Genomic DNA, 24,851 nt, shown 5'->3' on the forward strand with positions numbered 1-24,851 from the left:
TACTTTCTCCTCTTTTTATAGGAAACTGAAAAAAAACCCCAGAGGAATAATGAGACTGTTGAACTGTTCATTTGCATCAGGTCTTCCACCAACTGGATTTAGAGGAAAAACTCCCTTTAACGGAAGAGAAAACCTCCAGCAGAACCGGGCTCAGTTTGGACGGCTATTTTCCTTTTTGTATGCCAAGCATTAGCCAGTAGCAAATTGATATCTGTATATATCACTGCTCATGGCAAGATAATTTGTGTTCACTCAAAGAAAAAAGAGAGCTAACTGTGCATAATGGACTTTGTCATTCAGCCATAACAGACCCTGTCCTCATTGCAGCTGTGGTTAGAAGGATAATTAATCAGATTCTGTAATATTTCTCAGAAAAAAATAAATCCATTGAAATCAGTGGAAACAAGTTAGAGATTTTTTTAAAATGAATCATATCTAATTGTCTGATCTACCAAGTCAGAAACTAGTGATAATAGCCCTTCTTCAAACTGCTGTGACATTTCAAATCTTCTTAGTTCATCAGACCAATAATCCAAAATCATGGGGCGGTTCTAGGATTTCATCCTTAGGGGGGCTTAGTGATCACTATTGTTGCTGATAACACTACCTACCTTTTATAACCACCTACCAGGACGTTTCATTGTCTCCCGCCTTCAGCTGACATACAGCACAAGCCATTGCCATTTTTTTAAAATCAACATGTCCTGCATTTCTTAGTTATTTTCATTTTTATTTTAAAAAGTAAATTTTAAATTTTGATAGTTTGATAGTTGATTATTTTAGGGGGGCTGAAATGACAGACAGGGAGGCCCCTTAAAAGGGGTCTAGAACCTCCCCTGTCCGAAACACAAAGATATTCATATAACAATACAAAAAAGGGGAAAGAAATAGAAAATCTTCACATTTTGGTAGAAGAACAGACTTCATTGAGAGTAAGGATGAAAAATAATGCCAGACAAAGTTTCCCACTCAGAAATTTGCAATCAAGCTATTCTTTTCATTAAGCTACACTTTTGTTGACAGCAGTGCCATCTCCAGGTTTAGTGTTACACAATAGCTTAAGAAGCAGCACCCTGTTTTCTTAGACTATAGACAAATTGTTTTTATTTCAGCAGATTTGCATCATTAAATATAGACTAAGCCAAATCAGCTTGTCGCAGCTTTCAGTGTGCTGTGGGATCTCAGCAAAAATTAAAGTTCTGTGCATTTAAACAATGTTTTTAATGACTGACCCACTGGAAGGTCAGTGAGGTTTGGACGAAATTTGATACAGTACAACTGAGGCCAAGGAACAGCACAGGATGTATAATGGTAAACATACATTTCCTTTTGTGGACATGTGCGTATCTTTGCACACTCACGTCACCCCTTAAGCTTTCGATCTGGGCACACCCTGAACTAAATCACTTCTCTCCTGCTTCTATTGTTTGTCTGCTTCCACTGCAAATGACAGATTCCTGTTGGGAATGTTTCTTTCTGGCCCACCTAAGGCAGCAGTTTATACCCAGCTATGTGACACACCACTCGGTTCTTCAGTGGCGGCTTAAAGTTTGAAGCCTGAAGTTATACAGTGACGTTTACAGATGCGATGTCTTAGGTCTGGGTATTACTGTTTCAGTACTGTCCAGGTCCCTCCTGTCACAACACTGCACTTTTGACTGTGCATAAAAATAAAAGTCTTCTTGTGTCTGGAGCTGATTTGATGTTGATTTCATTCAGGTAAATGTAAATATGGTAAAAGATTCTGTACAGTAGGCCTGAAAAATGTGAGCTCATTAACTTGGTGAGATAAAGATGAAGGATTATTGTTTCCAAATCTGAACATGGGCAAAATGAAAGTGAGTTTTTATGCTACATGGTGCTTTCTGAAAGCTGCATTGCTCTGGCTGGTTTATAGACACAGTTGGAGCAGCTGTTTTAATGTGTCTGACAGTCAGTGGAGGATAACCAGCCCCCTTTCCATCTCCTTTTCCACACTGGTCAACTGCATTCAGCAGTGCTTACAAATGCCCCCTGCAGGCAACAAAAACAGGAACAGGAGGAGTCAGAGTGAAACTGAAAGTACACATACAAATATAACCAGCGTCTTAAAGCGTTCTCTTCCTAAGTTCTGTGCACATTAGAAGACAAAACCAGAGAAATGGGTGAGTCCTTCTGTTGTTTTACTCTAGATAGAAGTTGATTTTTAGCTTGTGTTACATAAACACTAGGTGTTCTGCACACAGAAGAAATGTTTGTAATCAGTTAATCAGGTGTCACACTCTCAGGACAGCGCACACAGAAACCAAGCCACAAGGCACCTAACACAAATCTCCAAATAAATATCCACATAACCAAAGAACCAAACCAAAAACGACAGATAAAAAAATCCCTACAGGATGTCTCATAAAACTAACATTCTGTTTTACAGGTGATTAAATCCTTAGTGATAGCCTTCCAACTAACCCAGTGGTTAAAAGATTTCTTTGTATATAGACAATTTGTGCAGGCTCTTCTTATACTTTGTGGTAATGTGGATGTGTAGGTGTATTGCTGAGGAATAATCAAATAAACTGAACATTTATAGATTATGGAAACATCATGGATGTTGAGACATCTGGAGCCTCAGCGCAAACAGCTCAGCAGGACAATCTGGGATACTCAGGTACAGACAGCAGCACAGAAACACAGAGGCAGATTTGATCAAAACACATCTCAGAAGTAATGATCTAAATATGTGCTCACATCATGTGTTGCACCAATGCTATAATCTGGTTCTCTCTAGGTGTGAGGGCATCAGAAACCATGGCCCAGACTGACGCAGGCAGAATGAGTCAGTACAGGGACATGATCAAGAGGGTGGGAAAGCGGTATGGTATTCATCCAGCTCTCATCGCTGCCATCATCTCCAGAGAGTCCAGGGCTGGAAATGCACTGCATGATGGCTGGGGAGACTATGACACAAGGAGAGGAGCTTATAATGCCTGGGGCCTAATGCAGGTTGTAGCATATAACAGTAATAATAACATACAGTAAAAATAACAGTACAGTAACAGTAGGTACTTGGTGTGTCATCTGGAAAGAGGAAAGCAGATAAGGAGACTTGGTGGTGGAATGAGGAAGTTCAGGAGTGTGTTAAGAGGAAAAGGTTAGCTAAGAAGAAGTGGGACACTGAGAGGACAGAAGAGAACAGACAGGAGTACAGGGAGATGCAGCGTAAGGTGAAGGTAGAGGTGGCAAAGGTCAAACAAAGGGCATATGAGGATTTGTATGATAGGTTGGACACTAAGGAGGGAGAGGTGGATTTGTACAGGTTGGCGAGGCAGAGAGACAGAGATGGGAAGGATGTGCAGCAGGTTAGGGTGATTAAGGACAGGGATGGAAATTTGTTGACAGGTGCCACAAGTGTGATGGAAAGATGGAAGGAATACTTTGAAGAGTTGATGAATGAGGAAAATGTTAGAGAGCACAGAGTAGAAGAGGCGACTGTTGTAGAGCAGGAAGTAGCAAAGATCAGTAAGGATGAAGTGGGGAAGGCGTTGAAGAGGATGAAGAGTGGAAAGGCAGTTGGTCCTGACGACATACCTGTGGAGGTATGGAAGTGTTTAGGAGAGGTGGCAGTAGAGTTTTTGACTGGGCTACTTAACAAGATCTTGGAGAGTGAGAGGATGCCTGAGGAATGGAGGAGAAGTGTACTGGTGCCCATCTTTAAGAACAAGGGAGACGTGCAGAGTTGTGGAAACTACAGAGGAATAAAGCTGATGAGTCCCACAATGAAGTTATGGGAAAGAGTAGTGGAGGCTAGGCTGAGGTCAGAAGTGAGCATTTGTGAGCAGCAGTATGGTTTCATGCCAAGAAAGAGAACCACAGATGCAATATTTGCTTTGAGAATGCTGATGGAGAAGTACAGAGAAGGCCAGAGGGACAGTGAATACATTGGTAAAAGGATGCTGAGGTTAGAGCTGCCAGGAAGGAGGCCTAGAGGAAGACCAAAGAGGAGGTTCTTGGATGTAGTGAAGGAGGACATGAGGATAGTTGGTGTGGGTGAGGAGGATACAGAGGATAGGGTTAAATGGAGGCAGATGATTGGCTGTGGCGACCCCTGAAGGGAGCAGCCCAAAGGAAGAGAAGAAGAACAGTAAAGTTCATCCGATTTTATTTGCATTTCTGTAGGTTGATGTTAATCCAAACGGAGGTGGACACACCCCACAGGGCGCCTGGAACAGTGAGGAACACCTCTGCCAAGGCACCGAGATCTTGGTTTATTTTATTAAACGGATCAGCAGCAAATTTTCAGGCTGGAGCCAGGAGGAGAAGCTGAAAGGTTTGTTTTCTCTAATCAGTAGATTCACACTTTTTAGTTTCATTCTCATTTTTGTTTGTCTCTGCAGGAGGAATAGCAGCCTATAATATGGGGGATGGAAATGTCCATTCCTATGCTAATGTGGATGCCCACACAACAGGGAAAGACTACTCCAATGATGTTGTTGCCAGAGCTCATTGGTATGAAACCCATGGTGGCTTTAAAATCTGAAGATGTCCACAGCAACACTGCCTCCTACAGATCATGAAAGAAACTTGCTAATATGCATCATGTGCCAAAATACAAGCAAAATAAACATGTAAAAAAACAGACACGATTTTTCTGTTTATTGGGTTTGGTGTGACTATAATTGGCAGTAAGTGGACTTCCAAGCTTTGTTTATGAAATGATATCCTGTGACTGTGTTGGAAACCAGAGATATACTCTTTGGGCAGTGTAATCTATAGCAGCTATATCAACTTATTATTTTTGAAGAAAACCACAACTAAAGGTGTCAGATATATTGGAGTTCAATGTTTTGCTTCTGAATGTCGGTGCAGCAGATGTATAATGTTAGAAATACTCACGCAAATCACAAGTCACTTTTATTTATATTTTAATTTATACTTAAGTACACTACTTAGGAAAATCCATAGTAACCTTCCAGAGTATATTACATTACTTTAATATTAAAGATGTTATGTAGTCAAGTGTGAACAGAGGGAGTAGGGGCTTAGATCCACTGAAGCCCACCTACATCACCGCCTTAAAGACAGTCGAATCCAAAATATAAGCTGCTACAGCATCTGATTAAAAAGTAAGACTTGGTCAGAAGAACAACACGGTCACAGTCGCTTACTGTTCTGATTGTGTTACTGAAAGAGTTGTCAGCAGTAGGCGCAGAGGTGCTCCTGGTGCTGCCGCAGGTCCACTTTGTGCTGGAAGCTGTAGAAGCAGCGGGGGCAGCGGTAGGGCCGGTCGTCCCTGTGTTTACGGCTGTGGGTGATAAGGTTGGAGCTCTGGCTGAACGCCTTCCCACATATCTGACACACATGGGGCTTCTCTCCTGCCACACAAACACAGCACAATCTTTGAATACGTCAGATGTCAAACTGTACAGATTTAACAAATGCTGCGTTTTATTGAAAATATGACCTTTTGTAACTGAGTTAAAAATCATCAATTACTTGTTTTTCCAACCAACACTTCAAACACAAAGACATTTAGGAAAAGCCTCATATTTGAGGTGTTAAATAAAGGAAATAAAGGAATTGTGACATTACACATTTTGCTAACTGAGATTTAACAGGAAGATTGATATATCTCTGTATGTCTGTATGGTAAATATGAAATTACTGGACAGCTGGTTAGCTTGACATAAAGACCCTAAACATGTGGAGACATGAACCGTTCTTCTGTCTGAAGGTAAAAAATCCATCAAAGTGTAGTTTCACAGCAATATGGTTAAAAAACCCTAAAAACACTGTAAGAATTAGTCCGGGTTGCAGATAATACTGAGCCATGCAAGGCTGGGATATGTGCATATGCTGGGAGCTTTAGTGAAGGGAAAGGAATTTGCAGTTTGGAATAATAATTTTATATGAATCATGTCAAGCTGTGGACTGTGACATTTGCAACCAAAGGGTATATGTAAACCCACCAGTGTGTATGAAGGTGTGTTTCTTCATGTCAGACTTCTGGTGGAAGCGTTTGCCACAGTACTGGCAGGGATACGGCCGGGTGTCTGAATGTATGAGCAGGTGAGTGGACAGGGTGGAGGAGCGCTTGAAGACTTTTCCACACACTGTACAGCCAAATGTCCGCTCCTAAAACAACAGGGATTCAGGAGTGTAAACACACCACATGCACAAGATAGAATTGAATAGAAAAAGAAAAGCGATGCTGACCTTGCTACTGCATGGTGACTGATTAGTACTTGTCCTGCTGGACTTGATGTGCGTTGCTGACAGAGGTGCTCTGCTTCCATGACTTTTGCATATGTGAGTCTTCAAACTAGACAGACATGAAAATATCTGCAAAGACGAAATAAACACAGTTTAACACTGAGAAAACTATACAGGCCACTGTAGACGTCAGGAGAGAGGGAGTGAGATGGAAACTAACTATAGAAAGAGCCAGAAAACAAGATATGAAAAATATAGACTTCTTAGAACTATAATCTCTGCAGATCATAAATATATAATATAATATAATATAATATAATATAATATAATATAATAGCCATGTTAACAAAATCCCCACATTTTTGCAGAGTGCGTTTTACTGAAACCACTCCCTTCTCTTATCTCCTCACTTCAGAAAGGTCACAACTCTGTCATAGATTCCCCGAAGCAGCTTAACACTCAGATGTTGAATCTTTGGCTCTTTAAGGTCCATTTTCATTTCAGTTGTATTAGTGTAGCATCATCAGCTCAGCATTTAAAGTTGTCCAATACTTACAATCTGCAAAACTAATCTGTGGTAGAAAAAGTACTCAGATTCCTTATGTAATAAATATCACTGTTTAAAAATACTCTAAGTAAAAGTCTTGATTCAAGTAAAAGTACAAAAGTATTAGTAGCTAAATGCATCTGAAGTCTTAAATTTAAAGTAGCCAATGGCACATTTCACATGAACGTGCCTTATATTTTTTGATTCATGATTAGTGTGTTCATCACTTTAATGTTGCAGCTGGTGCAGCTAAAGTTAAATACCTCATGTACTTATGATATGAATACTTCACATACTGGTGGGTATGTCCAAACAGGGATGAGTAAACTTTTATTGTCTGTATTTTTAATCTAATTCTGAAAAAAGCCCAATACTTTCCTTTGAATTGTAGTTCAGCCAAAATATGAAGTAACAGAAAATTAAATAAATTAAATTTGTAAGGTACAGTACTTGTGTAAATGTATTTGTAATGTACATGTAAATGACATTCAGTCAGCCCTAGCTATACTTTTTACTGCTAAATAATATGATACACAGTCATCATGCTGGTGTTAGCTAAGCACAGCGCTACCATGTCAGCCGATGGTTTCCGTTAGTGAGTGTTTTAGTACTTTTAAAGGTGGTATATGTTGTTTTAATTTCTATCTTGTATATTTCAATATACTTTATTTATATGATGCTGTTATATACTACAAACTCTTATATTAACGTTTTCATTGAGGCAGTTTTCTTGACATAAAACAGAAACCATGAAGTTGCAGGTTGTCCTAACCCATCAGAGTTGTTGTTTGTCTTTAGGACAAATTTTCTGGATGCCATACTTTGCTACAGAGTGGGCACTCCTGCTTCAGAGCGCTGATCTTCGAGCAGCCGCTGCTCCTGGTCTCCCTCAGGATCTGAGGGTGCTGAGTCAAGTCTCCCAGCCCCACGGAGAGTTTGTCCGGATATCCTGGGCTCACAAGAGGCCGGGAACATTGAGATGGTGCGATAAGGTGAGTGATGACTTTGTCCATGGGACTAGAGGTGTTGATTGGACTGACGGTCCTCAGGGGTTCAGCAGGTCTACAGTCTAAGAATAACAGGCAGATAAGCTTCTTCCCTCCTCACTGAACCGTCATTGTTGCTTATTGTGAGTAATTTTGCTAAACGTTATTTAGGAAGTGTTTTGTATTAAAAGTCTGTCAAAACAAAGAACCATTAAAAAACTCACCATAGGATTTGGGATTCTGTGGCTGATGGTTCCCACTTCCACTAGAGTAATTGGAAGGAGGAAGGTCCTGATTTAATAATGTGACGGACACTGGCTTATTATCTGGCGTTTCTGCTGTGCAGTACTCCAAGGATGTGTCCCAGGACCCCATCTTTTTTTCTAGCTGGCTGAACGGTACCAGGTTCGATCCAGGGCTGGGACTTCTTGCTGCGGTCCGAAGGTGGTGCAGCCCTCCTCGCTTCACCAAGAAAGAACGAGGCATCGCTCAGAATGAAGAAAGGTCTGCTCTGCAGCTGAAATCAAAATGATTTATAAAGTAAAAATAAAAATATGTGTTGAGTTGGATTCAGCACAACTGCTTGTTGTCACAGCTGATTCATTCACATTTTCTTAATCTGAATCTTCTGGTTACATATACATAATAAAATCAGTTATTTTTATTATTTGTAATATGGATATTTTGTGATCCATTGTAACTAAAGGGAGGGACTTAAATTACTGAAATTGATATTTATGCCCAAAAGAGGGCAGCAGATCTGTGTATTTATAGTTTATTTCAGTCTGTATAAATAGACACATACACACTAATCATATAGTCTAGATTTGTTGCTACTGTTAAGCACAACATTTATGTTCACAACATTTTACATTGTAATAATCTTTAAAGCTGTTTCTGGATGTATTTTGACATTTCACTTTTTGCACATTGTGCTATTACAGTTACATTTTAAATATATGTTGTGTAGATGCATTAGACTTTACGTAGGACTCCACAGATTGTTCACAGGGGTTCGAGTGGGTTTTGTCATATGTGTGAAGTTGTTGTCTGGCTGAAAGTTGAATCTTTGTCCTGTATAACACTGTGTGGACTAGAGGTTTTCCTCATCCAGCTTTCTGTGTTTTTTTTCTGTGTGATTATCTCTAATTTTTAATACATTTACCAGCCAAACTGAAATCACTTTGCACTTAAAGTTTCATTGTGTCATACCGAGAGCGACATATTGGCAGAAATGAAATATAGTGTTCATTAATATGTTGTCATTAGTGACTAATCACCAGAAAATCAACGAACTGTTTCATTTTCTTAATGAGCATTTCAAATCTACATAGAGCGGGTCTCGTTTCACGGAGGCAGCCTTGTTGTGCCTCCATGTTCCTATAGTAGCCCAGAAAGGATAAAGCAATGACTGCAAATGCAAATATATCACTTGCAACACATTTCATGACACATTTCTTTCATTTACATGCAGGCGTCAGACCACATGGCCAAAAAAAAAAAAAGTTTTCTTTTTAAACACGCAAGTTTTTCCCTCTGTAGAAAAGACAACTTTTCACTCTATTTGCTTTTACAAAATAATGGTTCTCAGATCACCTATAAGAGGCTTATGTGGGGTGAGTACATAAATGACAAGATTACCACAGCTCACACACAATCCCCCACACCAAAGAAACTATAATGAGCACCAACCTTAACGTTGGTGTTCTTGATTTATGTATCAAACATAAAACAGAGAACAGCACATTATTTCAGTGTTTATGGGGCGACCACGGGATCGTGGACTTATCGTGGACCTTTTATTACATGTTTTTATGTTTACATGCATGTGTGCATAAGGAGCTTAGAAAATACAGTAGAGTATTATCAGCAAAAGGTACTTTACGTATCAAAAAATAAAAGAAAAATGTCCATTCTGCTGCTACAAACTAATATATTACATTAAAAGACTGCCATTAGTGATATTACAATATTTAAATGACATTTTATTGTTGTAGCTGGCCACAGTGGAGGTAGTTTGAACTATTTTAGATTAATTCACTTAGCAATGTGGTTTCCAACCTGAGAATCATGTGATAAATCTGTAGGCTTGTAGGCTTGTGAGACCGAACTGAGCCCGGTTCAGCTGGAGGTTTCTTCCGCTAAAGAGTTTTTCCTTTCTACTGTCGCCTAGTGCTGCTCATAAAGGATTTGTTGGGTTTTGTTTTTGGTTTTTGTAAAGTGCCTTGAGATGATTGTATTGTGATTTGGTGCTATACAAATCGAACTGAACTGAATTGAAGAGCAGGACTTAAGACTTAAAACCTCAAAGTTTTGTGACACCAATTCACTGTCATATTTTTGGATTTTCTTAATACTAAATACTAAAAATGAAGCTGCTATTACTGGAATAAATATAGATTTTAGGAGCTAATTCATAATCACTGATGAGGATCTGTGCGATGACATGCATTCATTTACTTATTTCATCCGCACACTTCTTTATATGCTCATCTTTGTTATTCACATTGTTTAGTTCAGAAGGATGACATGACTACAAATGAGCAACAATTTTGACCAATCATCATCAGAAGGATGATTATTGAATCAGTAAATAAAACTTTCTGCAGCTCTATGTGAAATGTTTTAGGTACAAATTGGATTTGCTTCGTGATTTCTTCTACTTTTTTAATTTAAAGTATAAATGTATGAAGAAAAGCATTTAAAGTATGAGCAGAAACTGTAAAATGTGGTAAAAGTATCAGGGTCAGTGTATTTGCAGAAGAAGGTGTTGCAAGAAATTTGACAGCTTCAGTATCTTCTTTCTTTTACTTTCCTTTCAGCTGCTTTAGTAATATCTCATAAGTAAATGTTTTATTAACAATAAAAGTCACAATAAGATGATATAACTTACTGACTTAATGTATTTTATACATCTCAACATGAAATATCTAAAATATTACAGGAAACAATTAAGGCAATGACCCACATGGCCACATGGAGACAGATCCAACACTAGGTTGTTATTCTCTTAATTCCTAAACAGTGAATTAAGGACAATTGACATATTTGAGTTGTCAAATACAGATCAGTACTTCTGAAATAAGTTAACACAACGGGTTGTAGGTGACTGTTTGTTTAGCAGCATATTCATGTCTAAGCAAGAACAGACAAAAACCTCTACGGTGGCCAAACGGTCCAATATACACATTTTTAAAAATCATTTGAAAAGAGGGAAAAATAAATGTCAACAAACTCAAACTAAGGTGCGATCGCTCTTGTTTAACTAGAAAATAAAGTTTTCATAAGAAACATATGCAAAGACTCACCAGATTTTACATTCCCTTAGTGCTTCTTAATGTCACACACAAGCTTCACACTGATGATTTCACTGAAATGAGTTTTGTACACGGTGAAGCGCGACCATGTGAGCTCAGCATGTCACATGTGAAGTCAGCCTGCTCTGAGTTGGACCAGGAGCCCCCTGATGTTGGCTGCAGCTCGGCGTGACCAGACTAATGCAGGACGAGGAAGTGTTTAAGCTCTGACACCTCTGAGCCGACATGTTAACCACACTGCTTCCTCACACACAAACCCAAGCACTGCACACACTCACGTAAAGTTTGTGCAGTGTGGATATGTTGCATTGGCGCACCAGCTGAACACAGCAGTAGATGAACTGATGTGAGAGGAAGAGGGTGGACTACTGTGCTGAAAATTCTTCAGAACGTTTTGACATACTATGTTGACACAGTCGTGTTTCAAAATAGACCATTGAGGGCAAAAGAAGCTCCCTGATGCAACAGTACATTCCTTCATTAACAATGAAAAAATTCAACATGAATTAATGAGAAAGAGGAAATGTAAAATGTCTAGGCCAGTGAAAATGTTCCATCCTTTCAAATTGTTTTTAATCTAACTATTCTACATTATTGTCAACACATATAAACAACACAACAGGCGTTGCCTCTGTAGCTCAAACCTAATATAACACAGTCCTCATAAGCACAAACAGAAGTAAGAAGACCTACAATATACCAGAGCCAGGTTTCAACTTGTGGAGAACTGGTGGACCCTGCTCCTGTTCACCTGGACCTGAGGGGGGGGGGGTGCAGGCATGAACATCAGAAGATTAAAGATGAGCAAATATAATATAATCAACAGGTAATAGACAAACAACAACACAATCAGACTTTTGCAAAGGTGTAATGTCAATGTTTATTTTGTATCATTCATGGGTACAGAACACTGAAATGTATGTCCCCATCATACTAGAGTTGATATAGTCTTTACTGTCATTTAATATATTTGATAACAACATCAGCTGAAGTGCAGAAGAGGAAGAGAGGAGGCAGACAGGGTTCCTGTATGATGCTGTGGATATCAAATGGCTGTCACATACATCACATAAATCTGAGAAGTCCTGCACCAGACTAACCAGGATGAACTGAATCTGGGAGAGAAAAACGCATTTATCACTGCATCATCTCATTTCCTGCTTTAAATCAGGGGATACATGGTGGGTGTTTCAGGAGTCTCAGGGTAAATCTGTGATCATTTTAACTGTACTGTACTTTACATGACATGGCTGTTTAATGATGGGCTGAGGTGGCAATGAAACTCTTGTCAAAAGAGTCATTTGAATCTATCGACATATGGCACATTAACCATTATCATCTCATGTAATGCTGCTAGCAGGAGAAGCCAAAGTACTGATTCTGGCCCTTACAAAAATAATGTTAGGCATGACAGCTGGTACCATTCTCAAAGGTAATTTACAAGCATAACAAAATGTTTCTTCACAGGAGAGAGGGTTTGTATTTAGACAGTGGTGAGAAAAGAGCACAATCATTGATCAGCAGGGTACAGATATGTTGATCTGGTCCAGATCACGGTTGATTTTGTAAATTGTAAGTTGATTTTGGACTGAAATCCAACAGTTCTAACCCTAAAGATATCAGCTGTGGTAGATTTCACCACACCTGCAGTTAGTAACAGTAAATGTGTGTTAATAAGACAGACTCAGAGATTTGTTGGAAACATGCTTTAAAAGAGCAGATCATATGTTTAGAGCATCTTCAAACAAATCATGAAATGATGCATTGCTGTGTTTCAATAAAGCATAGAGAAGATTTCCATCCAAATGTGGCACAAATTTTAACAGAATTTCTAGGAAACCAGGTGAATTATTGGTCTAATTCTTCAGTCCTGTGCCATTAAACCACTGTGGAAGAGGAAGGCGCCGCAGAGTGATGTAATTAAACGCACCAATGAAACCTTAAATGATGAAACACGCTGCTGAAAACATGAGGAAAACATGACATTTATGCTTATTTCGTGGAGCGATGAGGAGTGTTAGTCTGCTCATCGCTCCACGCAGGCCTGATGTTTTTGGTCACTGATGTTTAGGCTACATGTTTCATGTGCATCAATAACCTGTCATCAGTAAGTTTGCCACCTGTTTTGTCACATGTATTGATACGCCAACTTCCAAACTCAGAACAAAAACACCTTTTCCAATTTTCAGCATTTGCACTTGTTCAAAACCATTCCTGTAGTAATACTGAACTCATGATCAAATGTTACATCTTCCAAATGATATCCAGTAGGTTTCCTGAAAGGTGTGAGGTAATGACAGAACGTAAATAGACTGAACACCTATTGTGGGCCAAAGTATTTATTGTAAAGTGGGTCTGATTTAATAAAAGAGAGAAAGTCAGACAGTTATGACAAATTAAATATTTAAAGGCCTAAATGCTCAACAGAACAGATCCCAGTCTACATCCTGTACATAATGAGAACTATGAGAAACAACCCAACTCATGTGTACAACATTTATTTGCCCTGTCGATATCCAAACACTGATCTCAGTGTAGAGATTTCAGTTGCTACAGACGACCAATAAAAAGCTGTTATTTGCAACAGTACGGTGGGCAAACCAACATCCTCTTCAGCCGTTTGATGGCCATTAAAAGGAAGATCCAGTTTCCTTATTTCTGAGAGGATGGCAATAATGCTCTTTCTTATCGTTTCATTTGTATTGCAGAAAAACACAAGCACTGAGGAGCAAAAAGGGGGCATTTAGAGAAACTCTTCCAACATCCATCTGAGACATAAGGAAGCTAAGTTAGGATGGAGCATAGTACTTAGATCACATCAAGGCCCATCTGAAGAAATGATCCCATTATGAATCCATTCATCCAAAGCAGATTTCTACTCTGCAGTGCAAAAAGCAGAGACCATTGCTCTACATACGACACCCTGTTTGACGACACACACTCATAACCTTTAGTAAGACTTGACCGACAGTGATACTTTTAAGCTTAAATCTCATTTATATACTTTTGGTCAGACTTTATATTCCATATGTCTCCATACATCTCACAGAATATATTAATGTTTTATATGCAAAATATTTTCCCCCCACCCACGCTCACTCTCCCCTCACATACGAACTACTTCCCTCTCCCTTGCTGACCACATGTTGCACTTTGAGCTGTCAAAACATGATATTATCTCATGAACTAGTGACGCAGCATTTTTTCTTTGTTGTGTTGAGAATTAAAGGAATAGTTTGACATTTTAGGAAATACACTCATCTGGTTAGATCAAAGGACCAACACCACTTGTTTCCACCACTAAGTTTGTAATCTTAGCTAAACAACTGGAAACAGGGAGAAGCAGTTAAACCCCAAAAGAAGTTGGGGTTTAACAAGAGGTTGGATCAAGTACTTGCTGTACTTTTTCTTGGTAATGCGCAGGAAGTAACTGTGCCCAACCAAGAAAAAAAAATCCAGCTTTATAAACCCCCTGTCCGCCACGCTGTTGCCCAGATGGAGCTCGACAGTGGTTTGGATTTTCACGTCCAGTGGGTAGCAGGAAAGCAAATAAATGTATTTCCAAAAATCTGTAACATTAACACACAACTAAAAAGTTAGTGTTTGGTTTGGAAGTAAACCAAATGGTTCCAATCACTGATGAACACTGAGAAGATAAGGGTAGGGATGATGTTTTGATCAGTCTGCACAGGAGTTTTCAACCTAATCCACAGAAGAGTTACTGTAACAGGAGGCTGCATGTTCATCTCGCAAAGATTAAAGACAGAAAACAGGAAGAAGTGAATCCAGAATCATAGCAGCACATTCTCCATCTCTGAAACACTCAACGTTGCAGTAAAGTCGCAGTAAACTTGTAACAGACGATTAGTTGGCACAAAGGATGCTGGAGAAAGTTTGGCCTCTGGTGGTATCTCTATACTCTGATAGGTTCATATAGATAGATATACATATTAAAAAAAAAGAAATAAATTACAACATATAAATACTTAGACAAAAGTAAACTAAATATTTGGCAATATTGAGTTTCTTCCTTTTTTGTGAGTTATGATATTTTGACATGAGCTGTCGTATAATCTCTTTTGCCTTCTTGTCATCTCCAAGACACAGAGACAACACATATATATTCAGTATGTTGAAGTGTTTATGATTCATTAATCAATATTATAATTTAATTAATCAATTTCATTAATCAATATTATCCCCTTGTGATATACCAATAGTTTGATGAGTACACATTTCTACACTGCACTTTTCCTGCTCAGACTCATAAGCATTTGGACATTTTGTTAACACACTGTTGTTCTGCACAGAGGTGAATTGATGGTGGAGGATTTTTTCCGAAGGCAGTGAACGTTGATGTGCGTGTTTATCAAGTGAGACATAAAAAGGTGAAAAGAGAGGATAAAGATGTACTGAACTGACAGAGGCTACAGGCTACAGGAGATGTTTTTTTTTTTTTTTTTTTTGGCTACCCATAATTCACTCTCATGGTCACAGATTCAGGTCCGATGGTTGATCTCGAGCAGCGAGCAGCAACATCTGGCTGCTCTGCTTTCAGTCAGTTTCATGTATGTTTATGTTTGGATGGATGTATTTTGAAGGAGAGTTTCCAGGGCAGTTACACATGGGAACAAGGAGGAGGCTCCCTAAGACCTCCGTCAAGGACTGGACAATGTGGGAACAGTAAGAGGAGCGGAGACAACTGAGAGTGACTATCAGAGGTTCAGTCAATGTCACCATGTCTGCATCAAGTAAAAGGTAAACAAAGGTCAAGGATGAGCGCTGGACTGGATAATATAGTCCTGGATTACAACAGCAGTCCTGTCCTTTAGAGGTCCAGTGTCTCTTAAGGTCAAAGAAATCCAATGAAATCTTCTCACCCCCCGAGTTCTCAGTTGTCCAGTGCCTCGGCACACACCATGCTGCTGTATAGCTGCTGTGGGTCTGGGTGTGTCCTCACCCGCTCCTCCGCCTCGCTGTCTGTGCTGCCTTCACTGTCAAGGCGGGCGGATGGGTGACACGGGCTTGACAGGGTGGGGTAGAGGGCACTGGGAGGCAGTGGGCTGGGGAGGAGGTCCTCGTCTGAGCTCAGGTAGTCAACCTCGGCAGACGCGGGGCTGGCTAGACAGAGATCCGGGTAGTTGGTACTTCCGCCCCCACTGCTCAGCCTGGAGGTAGGGGCCGGCTTCTGTCCTCGCAACTGCCTGATCTGAATATAGAGAATAAGGTTTTAATTTAGTGGGTGCTACAGTTTGTGTGTGTATTTCAGTAGTATTTGTAGTATTTCATCCTGTAGAAATCAGGAAGATCTGGACTTTAAAAAAAAAAAAAAAAAGTGTGCAAATATTACTTTTTAAAACAGTTGTGAAAATGCTCAAATAGTAAAAGAATGTGCAGTAGCTGGAGAAAATAGTTTAAATGACAGATAGAATACATTTGGTGCTCTGGTGAGTATTTCTGACAGCTACACATAAAATTATTTCAAATTAAACTACAGCTCTGTGACATTTGAAGAAGTTCAACAGTTTGGTCCCTTTACTGTTTTTTTAATAAAGAGCAATGCGTTTTATTTAACACAGTAAGGGGAAACGTAATTTTATATTGATTGAGTTAACTTCATGTCTACCATTATGTTAACAAATGTCAGGTGATGGGAATATTTTTAACAGGTTGTTGGGTGTGAAAAAAAAAAAGAAAAAAAAAAGCAACCTGTGAAACCCACTCGTGTATCCTGCTCACCCTTTAGAGGTTGAACAACCAGGGTGGGGTATTTACAACTAAATCAGAGCACTAGAGGTTCCCCACCTGACTGCCATGTCGGATGTGAGAACAACATTAACATTAACAAGCAAACAAAAAATAAATAAATAGAGCGTTGCATGTTTCTGATCATTTGCTGTCGTTCATCTTTCTTCTGATTAAAGTGGTTCACTTGCCTGACAGAATCATTACTGGCCCAGTTTTTCTACACGTACATGCTTTTGTGTGTAAACTTTGCATGTACCACAGTGAGTCATGACAAATCTCAGAGGTTTTTGTTTCCCCCCCACTTAGACACACTCAGACAAGCTGCAGGGCGGGGGGGGGGGGGGGGTGGACCAGTGGTTAACCAATGGAAATGTTTTGACTGTCTCACAACGCTTCAAGCTGCAGCGAAATAAAGAACATCAGCCAGGTTTTTTTTGGGTCATCTTTAGCAATTTGTTTTTGCATTTTAAATTGATCAAAACAAACAGAAAACTGTTTAACATTTACATGTTAAATCTGCTAAAGAATGCCAAGCTGAATCACAATACATAATGTACTGAGTATGTGTGTAAAACTATCCCAGCTGCATTATTAAGAACGTGTCATTATGTATCAGCACTGTTGATATGACTCAATCAAATGATGATGGCTCGGACGACTATACTGAGATTTTTCTAAATAGTTCACTGCTTCCTCACCAGTACTCACGCAAGTTTCGGTCTTATTTGTGAAAACCACTGCTCTGATTAAAGAAAAAAAAGGTGGGGAGAGGAGAAGAAAAGAGAGAAGAAGAGCAGTAAAGGGCAGGGCAGTCTCATCACACCCCCTCACATTAAACACTTCCCTACTAGTCACGCACTGCCACTCTCTGAATGAACAAACCCTGCGAGTGTTTGCTGAGAAATTTGTGTCTCCAAAAGAGAGCTGGAAATATCTTCCAACAGGTTACTGGATATTCTCAAACCACATGTAGGCTTTGGATGAAAAAACACAAGAAATCACAAAAACACAAATTATAGTTATTTGATCTATTCGGTTCTACCCGACAGTGACAGAATGAGTGAACAACTGTGCACAGGAGTCACACAGCTGTGGGTTCACCTCTGACGGGAAAAACTAAAATCTGACTGTTGCACACTTATTCTTTTGAAACTCACGCATCTTTCAGATTTAAAGTTCACTGAACAAAATTATGACAATAGGGTTTTTGGGAAGAGCAGTGTTATTACCAGAAAGATGTTGACATGAGAGTGAGTGTGTTGCGGTGGAAGCAGCATCTCTTGTGTGGCTGCATGATGATGATTGATCTGTGGTGGGTAGCAAGGTATGTATAAAATATATATGCACTGCATGTGTGCACGCAATCAGCACAAAGACATTGGGAAAATCATTAGCCGTATGATAACTTCATTTTAAAATACCAGTTTGCAGGAGCTAAACTATCTTTAACATTACAGGTCTCTGGGTCAGATAACAGGAATTTACTATCACAAACTCCTCTCAGTCTCTGCTCAGCTGTGAAGTTAGTTTCAGGTAGAAGACAGGATTAAAATAGGTGTTTGAGAAAAACCAAAAACTTATCAGGGGTTAGTGGGTGGGATTAAAAAGTGGGAATATCACCTTCCCACACGGCTACCTAACTATGTTCATTAAAAACAGAAACAGAAGAATGAACATGGTTCTTTTCTCACTGCTCCCACAGTGTCTGTGTTGACTGAAAACGACCTCAAACGATTCATGAGAATTAAATCATCACTCTCTGCATATTGGTTATAGCAAAACAAACTTCGCCTACACACCAGTGATGTCAGAAAGGGCCACCTGGCAGATGACACTGTCATGTGTCATTAGCACCATATTGTAAAAAGGTTAAAAATTTGTTAATGTGGACTTAGTATTAATGTTTAAAGTTCTGCAAGTTGCCTGAATTTATTGTGCAACGTTTGCTACACAAAAAGTGTATTTCTTGTTTGTGTGTGTGTGTGTGTGTGTGTGTGTGTGTGTGTGTGTTTAACCTCGTTCTTCAGCTCAGTGATCTGGACCCGGAGCTGGGTGATGTACTGTCTGGAGTCTGAGTGGTTAAGCTGGCCCTGGATCAGCCCTTCCTCTTTCTGAAAAGCAAATTTTACACAAACTACACTGCGCCAAAGTCGCTTAATTGTTACAGGTCTCAGAAATCAATCACTTAATTGACTAAACATAAAGATTCAATCCTCTACATAGACAAATTAAACACAGGTACAAAGACACATCTTTAAAACACACACACACACACTGACCTGTATCTCCAGCTCAGCGATCTTCTGTCTGAGTTCAGCCATGGCAGCCATACTGTCGGCTTCTCTTAGTCTCACTGCCATCACCTCCTCTTTGCTCTACATGTGAGGGCCGAAGGATCGAGGTCGACAGAAAGAGGAAAAAAAAAAAAGATTAATTTTGCTGTTTAACAGCTAAAGACCATGATTTACTGAATTTCAGTGAGGGACACTAGAAACTCTCAGTCCCTCCATCTACATCCAGCTCTGTCCTCCATCCCTAATTCCAGGAATCCTTCATTGTTGCATCTGTCCTTCCTGGCTGGATAGAAATTTATAGTGAGTCTTCTCATTTCTGATCTACTTTCTAAATGAAAATCTCCCTTATTCTTTCCTTCTGTTGTTCCTTCCATCTTTTTTCATCTTCTGTCCCCTGTTAGCTTTGTTGTATCCTCATACCTTGTTTTTTCCATCATTCATTTATTAGTGTCTCCTTACTGGATGTCATATATTACATATTCAGCTGGACTAGGAAGATGTTGCTGTCTGCATCAATCAGCTCCCCCTTCTCTTGCTAACTTCTTCTCTCTACTCTCCATCCAGACCTTGCAGTCAGACTCAGCTTGCTTCCTTTTCATCTCGTTGAGTTGGGCCTGGAGAGCTTTGTTCTGATTGGCTAGCATCTGGAGCCGGTCCTGCAGGGCAGAGCGTTCCTGCTCGTGGCGACCGATCAGCTTGCTGTGGATCTGATTCTAGAGTGAAGAAGGTCAAATGTGAAAAGCCAGCAGGGCTCCAAGAAATGATTATTAGTCAGTGATAAAGTACAAATGACTTATTTGTATGTGCGTGTAAGAAAAGGATGCGTATGTTTGTGAACCCCCGATGACTGACTGTCGGTGTGTAGTTCTACAGTGGTTCTGACCTGGCTCTCCAGCTGCAGAGCTTTCAGTTTGACCTCTCGGAGTTCGGCTTGGGCCTGGGCCTCCCTCAGTCTGACCGTCATCAGTTTGTCCTGCAGCTCGTTCATGGCGTTTTTCTTTGGGGATTCCTTCCAGTGGCCGCCCCCGCCACCTGTACTGCTGCCACGGGACATATGATGCTGAAGAAACACAGAGTGAACAGGTGTAACTCTCCTGCCATAGCACAGCTCATGAGCGTGCACGTACAGGTACTGTAGCAGTTAGCATGTGCTACCTGCCAGCGCTGGTTGAGTTCAGTGACCGTGTCCTGCATCTCTCTGAACGAGCGCAACATCTCCAGCTCCCTCAGCTTCATCTGCTTCACTTCCTCCTGCAGAGCCGCCACGTTGTTCTCATCAGGCAGGGAACTGCTCCTCTGGATGGACAAACATGTCACGTTGACAGTTCAACAAGACTAACTGACCAATGAACAGCCATGTAAATGACGTGTAGAGAAGGACACATGATAGAATTTGTCTAGCAACACTGATTGTGGTGCATGTAATCTGAATATTGTTTATTTATCAGGTCAGCACGATCAAGTCAACAAACCTATTGTTATTGTGGGAAGGCTGAGAAATGTCAGTCTGGACCAGTCAGCTGACAGACGTCACCATCTGTTGAGCCACTACTGTGACTAACAATCAGAAGTTCAAACTGTACAAGTAAACAATGACAGAGACGTAATTGCCTTTTCCAGCTTTCACTTTTACTTTACAGTAAAACCAGAATCAGGGGGAAGCAGAGCTGTTGTGTCCTAACACCTCATCAAGTAAAACTGAATTGTTGAAAACACGTTCACAGGTGCAAACAGCGTCTCTCTCTGATCAGCGTTCACACATTGCTCTATCACGCTAAAATGCACCTCTGCTCACCTTCTCCAGGTCAAGCACCTTGTCTTGCATTTCCTTCAGTGCTCCAAGCAGCTCGGCCTCTCTCAGCCTGGACTGCTCCAGCTGAGTCTGCAGATTGCTCACAAACTGCTCTGTGTACTGAAACAAACATCATAGGTGTCACACAGGTGGATTGGACACTAGGTCAGTGGGGACTGATATTGGATTTGATCATTGATCTGATCAGCTTTTTCATGTTGTCATACATACATTAGTCACTTTTACTTAGAAGCTGATGGGCCAGGTGTCACTTTCTTGTCATATGCAGGCAAGTTGCAGATGATGGAGTTTGTTATGACTAAAGGCTGAAACTCAGCATGAGTTACCACAGAGATTCAATGGGTGTGAATTCTGCTGTTACACAACTTTCTGTTTCTTTTGTCTCTTCTGCTGAGAAACCCAACGGCACATCTAGTATACACACACACACACACACACACACACACACACACACACACACACACACTTTCATGGAGCCCTGAATCCTTGCATGACCCCCCCCCCCCCCCCACACACCATTTAACACCATCATTGTGATGCCTGTAAGGTTTTCATAATATGAACTACATTTGGGAAAAGGAAGGAAAGTAGGAAATTTGAAGCAACACATTTGATCTACATTTACATCTACATTTGGCAGCAGCTTCAAAGCAAAAAAAAAAAAAAAGTGGTCATACTACATTTAACTTTGTTTCCAAATAAATCAAAAGCATTAATTACAACATGACACTTTAACCCCTGATCAAGATGATCTCCAATTAGTCTGCACACAGCTACAGAATGAACAGTGTTTTGTGTTTTGGGCCCTATTTTCCCAGCAGCCTATATTCTAATACAACATCCAAACAGTTGATCAACAAAATGACGCTAGTACCAAGTAACGCTGTTGCCCCACTGACTCAGAATTATGTCAGAAAATATGAAGCTACTGTACATTTTCATGTCACCACATCAAAGTGAAACTACAAAGATATGGGTGCAGAAAGTAGGTGCAGAAAAACAGACAGGACTGAGTGGAAAAATACTTTCCTACGAGACAAAATACAAAAGCTTGAAATTGGGCAAGTACATAGCGTGAGTATAAGAGTCTTGATTTGTCATTTCGGGTATTTCAGTCTTGGTTATCAAAGAGGACTGTGAATGTCTGGGGGTGTGTGAACTCTGGAGGGTGATGGGTGCCAGCAATCTGATCTGGAATAAAATCAGTTGCCATAAAATTGAATAGCTGAAGTTTTGCCTGATTTGCATCTTTTGCTTGCTCTTAACTGTGTGAACAGACCACTGGAAAAAAATTGTACAACATATGATTTTTATCACACATCATACTGTCAGCAAAGTTAATTTGAATTGTAAATCTGTTGGTTAATAAAGTGGCAGTCAGTGAAATAGCACAAATCCTCTCTAGATTATTGTAGTAAGTATTCAGTCTGCTAGTTGTTTTACAAATGGTTCAAAAGAAAGAGTAATACTACAGGGCAAAAAAAAAACTCTGTTACAAGTGTAAAAATACAACATAAAAAGGTCATTAGTAAAATGTGCTTGAACAAACAAAATTAAACACAAAAATAAAGTAACAAGTAAAATGCAAAACATATCTGTGTGTTATTTTACTATACTATCATATTATACTTTATTATAGCATATATTCATATACGGCTGTTATACTACTCTTTAGTTAGTTTATAACAATTCATCATATTTTTTAATAGAATTACATTTATTCTATATTATATTTTAATATAAAGTTCGTGAAACTTGTCCTTAAGTTCAGCACTTGAGGAAATGCACTTGCATTACTCCACAGTCAAAGCTTTTCAATAAGAGTCAAACGAAATATCTTTAGTTTAAATTAAAAGTTCAAATTTCCTTATATTGTAGACTTACTGTGGATTATGGAGCCAGCAATGAGGATAATGATTATCAATAATAACATCTTAACTTTAAATTGGGCTGTATGTCATAAATGTAGGAAATAAAAGAAATCCTCTGCACACTGAATAAAATATTTTATGATCTGAGACCTTTAGGTCATCCTCAGGCCAAATACAGGGAAGTCCATACATTTTCTGGCAGCTCAAGTTTCACATTATTTGGCTTATTAAATTTCCAATTACATGGAGACTATGATGTTAAAATGCTGATTTTTAAGGTGTTTAAACATTTTGGTGGTCACACCCATTGGGTAAAACTTGCAGCCCTTTTCAGGATGTAAACATCAAATTACGTGAATGAGAGTAAGCACTCCAATGTGTTACCTTGTTTTAAACAGAGACAAAACAAAAACAGAGTTATTTAAAGGAATAAATCATTTGATTTCTCATTCCCTCTCAGCTGCATGTGGAAACATGTGAGTCGCCTCTTTGTTACGCAAAGCCACATAAAAGAAATGCAGGAAATTAAAGCTCAGTTTCAGCCTTGTCTTTATACTTCTGGAGGGATAATGCAACTTAAAAAAAACAAACAAAAACAAAAAACATAAATTTTTAAGATGATAGGTTGTTAAGTAAACTTCATACTGTGTTGCTATATCATAAACTTTGAGGTATAGAGATATAACATTTCATCATAAACCACATCCTAAAATTTTATGTTGTGTGGTTTGTGCAGTTTGAATCAATGTTTTTTCTCCTTTTACATAACTGTGTTCTTCTGTAAGAAAGAAACTATTACGGATCATAAACACTTTGTACTAAACCTTTTTGGCCTAATTATTTCTCAGCATTGTGTTTATTAATAAGGGAATAGACAATTCAAATAAGATTCTGTATAAGACAAATTGCATCTGCTTTTACGGAAAAGTTTATTTCATAAATACACTGCTCAGCATTTGTGAGGTTAAACTTCACTTGCTCCTCTCAGTGTTTATGTGCAGATTCTGAGTTGCTGTTTACCCTCTGTTGCTGCAGCTCTCTGATCGTGTCCTGTGCTTTCTCGAGGTTCTCGCTAGCTGTGCTGCACTGCTGCCTCACCACTGCCAGCTCCCGCTTTATCACGTAGTTCTCCTCCGCTTCCTGTGCCCTCGTCACTTGGCCCTGAAACGGCAGATCAGGGGTCAAGATCAGCTGTAGCGTTTCAACTTTAAAATGCAGACTAACAATGAGGGGAAAAGGGTAAATGCGGTCATTTGGGGAACCGTTATTATGCTTAAGACGAACTTTGCTAAATGTTACATGGCAGATTTTTTTAGTCTGAAAGGAATAGTTTGATATTTTGGGAAACAGGCTTATCTGTTTTGTTAATGAGAGTTTGATACTACTCTCAAAGCATTAAAAAAAAAAAAAAAAAAAAAAAAAAGGCAACAATTAGTAAACCTAGCTTTGCACAAAAATTTGGAAACAGCCTGATTTGCCTGTAGGTAACAAAACCTGCCTCTACAGTTCACTAATTAACTGCTGATTAATTAATTAGTTAATGAATTAGCTGCACTGTTTCTACGTTTGACTCTTTCTTGATAGTAGCTTTGTGTTTAACATGCCTAAGAGACTTCTGATCTAACTCTCAGCATAAATAAAGTATTTACAATAATAATATATTGATATAAAAGTATTTAATACAGAATAGTAGTAATGAGAATACTGGATGTTTACATGCCACATGCAACCTCCTATCAGAATTTCCATCATGGATAAACAACATACATGCATTCAGGGATTACACAACAGAACAATTTAACGTGAAGAATATATTTTCATGCACTTTTGGCTTGTCACTGTCAAGAAGAAGGACAGAAGCAGTGCAGGAGAGCAGAAAAGGAGGAGAAGGGACGTGAGTAGGAGAGGACAGCAAGGTCAATGGGAAAGTGGTTTGCAGTACTCTACCTGTATCAGTCTGTCTGCCAGAGCAGCACTCTCCTACAGTGCAATGAAGGAGAGGAACAAGAGGATGAAAAAAAAGACATGAAGAGAGTATTGGACAGAGGGACATCCAGGAGGATAAAACACAACCAAACCAAGAGGAAAT

The 24,851-nt window shown here is 39.5% G+C and overlaps 3 protein-coding genes across 5 annotated transcripts in view; 1 reads left to right on the plus strand and 2 right to left on the minus strand.

Moving 5' to 3' along the window:
* Nucleotides 1-2,001: 2,001 nt before the first annotated feature.
* Nucleotides 2,002-4,614, plus strand: LOC113128449 (lysozyme g-like). The gene is made up of 5 exons (XM_026303792.1): nucleotides 2,002-2,144; nucleotides 2,567-2,644; nucleotides 2,765-2,979; nucleotides 4,153-4,303; nucleotides 4,371-4,614. Exons 1-5 carry the CDS (start codon nucleotides 2,141-2,143, stop codon nucleotides 4,511-4,513), a joined length of 591 nt encoding a protein of 196 aa, XP_026159577.1. The 5' UTR covers nucleotides 2,002-2,140; the 3' UTR covers nucleotides 4,514-4,614.
* A 260-nt stretch (nucleotides 4,615-4,874) lies between these two features.
* On the minus strand, nucleotides 4,875-11,372 carry LOC113128448 (zinc finger protein Gfi-1b-like). Of its 2 annotated transcripts, XM_026303790.1 has the most exons (6): nucleotides 11,028-11,372; nucleotides 7,944-8,236; nucleotides 7,555-7,802; nucleotides 6,190-6,315; nucleotides 5,943-6,108; nucleotides 4,875-5,348 (listed from the first exon to the last, which is right to left on the minus strand). In XM_026303790.1, the coding sequence occupies exons 2-6, from the start codon at nucleotides 8,203-8,205 to the stop codon at nucleotides 5,170-5,172; spliced, it is 981 nt and encodes a 326-aa protein (XP_026159575.1). In that variant the 5' UTR covers nucleotides 8,206-8,236; nucleotides 11,028-11,372; the 3' UTR covers nucleotides 4,875-5,169. The 2 variants fall into 2 exon arrangements, with proteins under 2 accessions (XP_026159575.1, XP_026159576.1); XM_026303791.1 differs by lacking the exon at nucleotides 11,028-11,372 and having other exon boundaries at nucleotides 7,944-8,246.
* An 825-nt stretch (nucleotides 11,373-12,197) lies between these two features.
* The window catches only part of evi5l (ecotropic viral integration site 5 like), a 31,393-nt gene continuing 18,739 nt past the window's right edge, over nucleotides 12,198-24,851 (minus strand). The window contains exons 12-20 of one of the 2 annotated variants that reach the window (XM_026303287.2): nucleotides 24,710-24,742; nucleotides 23,783-23,923; nucleotides 20,874-20,990; nucleotides 20,234-20,374; nucleotides 19,962-20,138; nucleotides 19,645-19,791; nucleotides 19,064-19,159; nucleotides 18,800-18,895; nucleotides 12,198-16,245 (exon numbers count right to left, since the gene is read on the minus strand). In XM_026303287.2, coding sequence (XP_026159072.1) covers nucleotides 15,928-16,245; nucleotides 18,800-18,895; nucleotides 19,064-19,159; nucleotides 19,645-19,791; nucleotides 19,962-20,138; nucleotides 20,234-20,374; nucleotides 20,874-20,990; nucleotides 23,783-23,923; nucleotides 24,710-24,742 — 1,266 coding nt within the window. In that variant the 3' untranslated portion in view covers nucleotides 12,198-15,927. The remainder of the gene's footprint in view (nucleotides 16,246-18,799; nucleotides 18,896-19,063; nucleotides 19,160-19,644; nucleotides 19,792-19,961; nucleotides 20,139-20,233; nucleotides 20,375-20,873; nucleotides 20,991-23,782; nucleotides 23,924-24,709; nucleotides 24,743-24,851) is intronic. The other variant, XM_026303289.2, reaches the window with a different exon arrangement.

This window comes from Mastacembelus armatus, chromosome 1 (genome assembly GCF_900324485.2).
Source record: "Mastacembelus armatus chromosome 1, fMasArm1.2, whole genome shotgun sequence".
NCBI classification, from domain to species: Eukaryota; Metazoa; Chordata; class Actinopteri; order Synbranchiformes; family Mastacembelidae; genus Mastacembelus; species Mastacembelus armatus.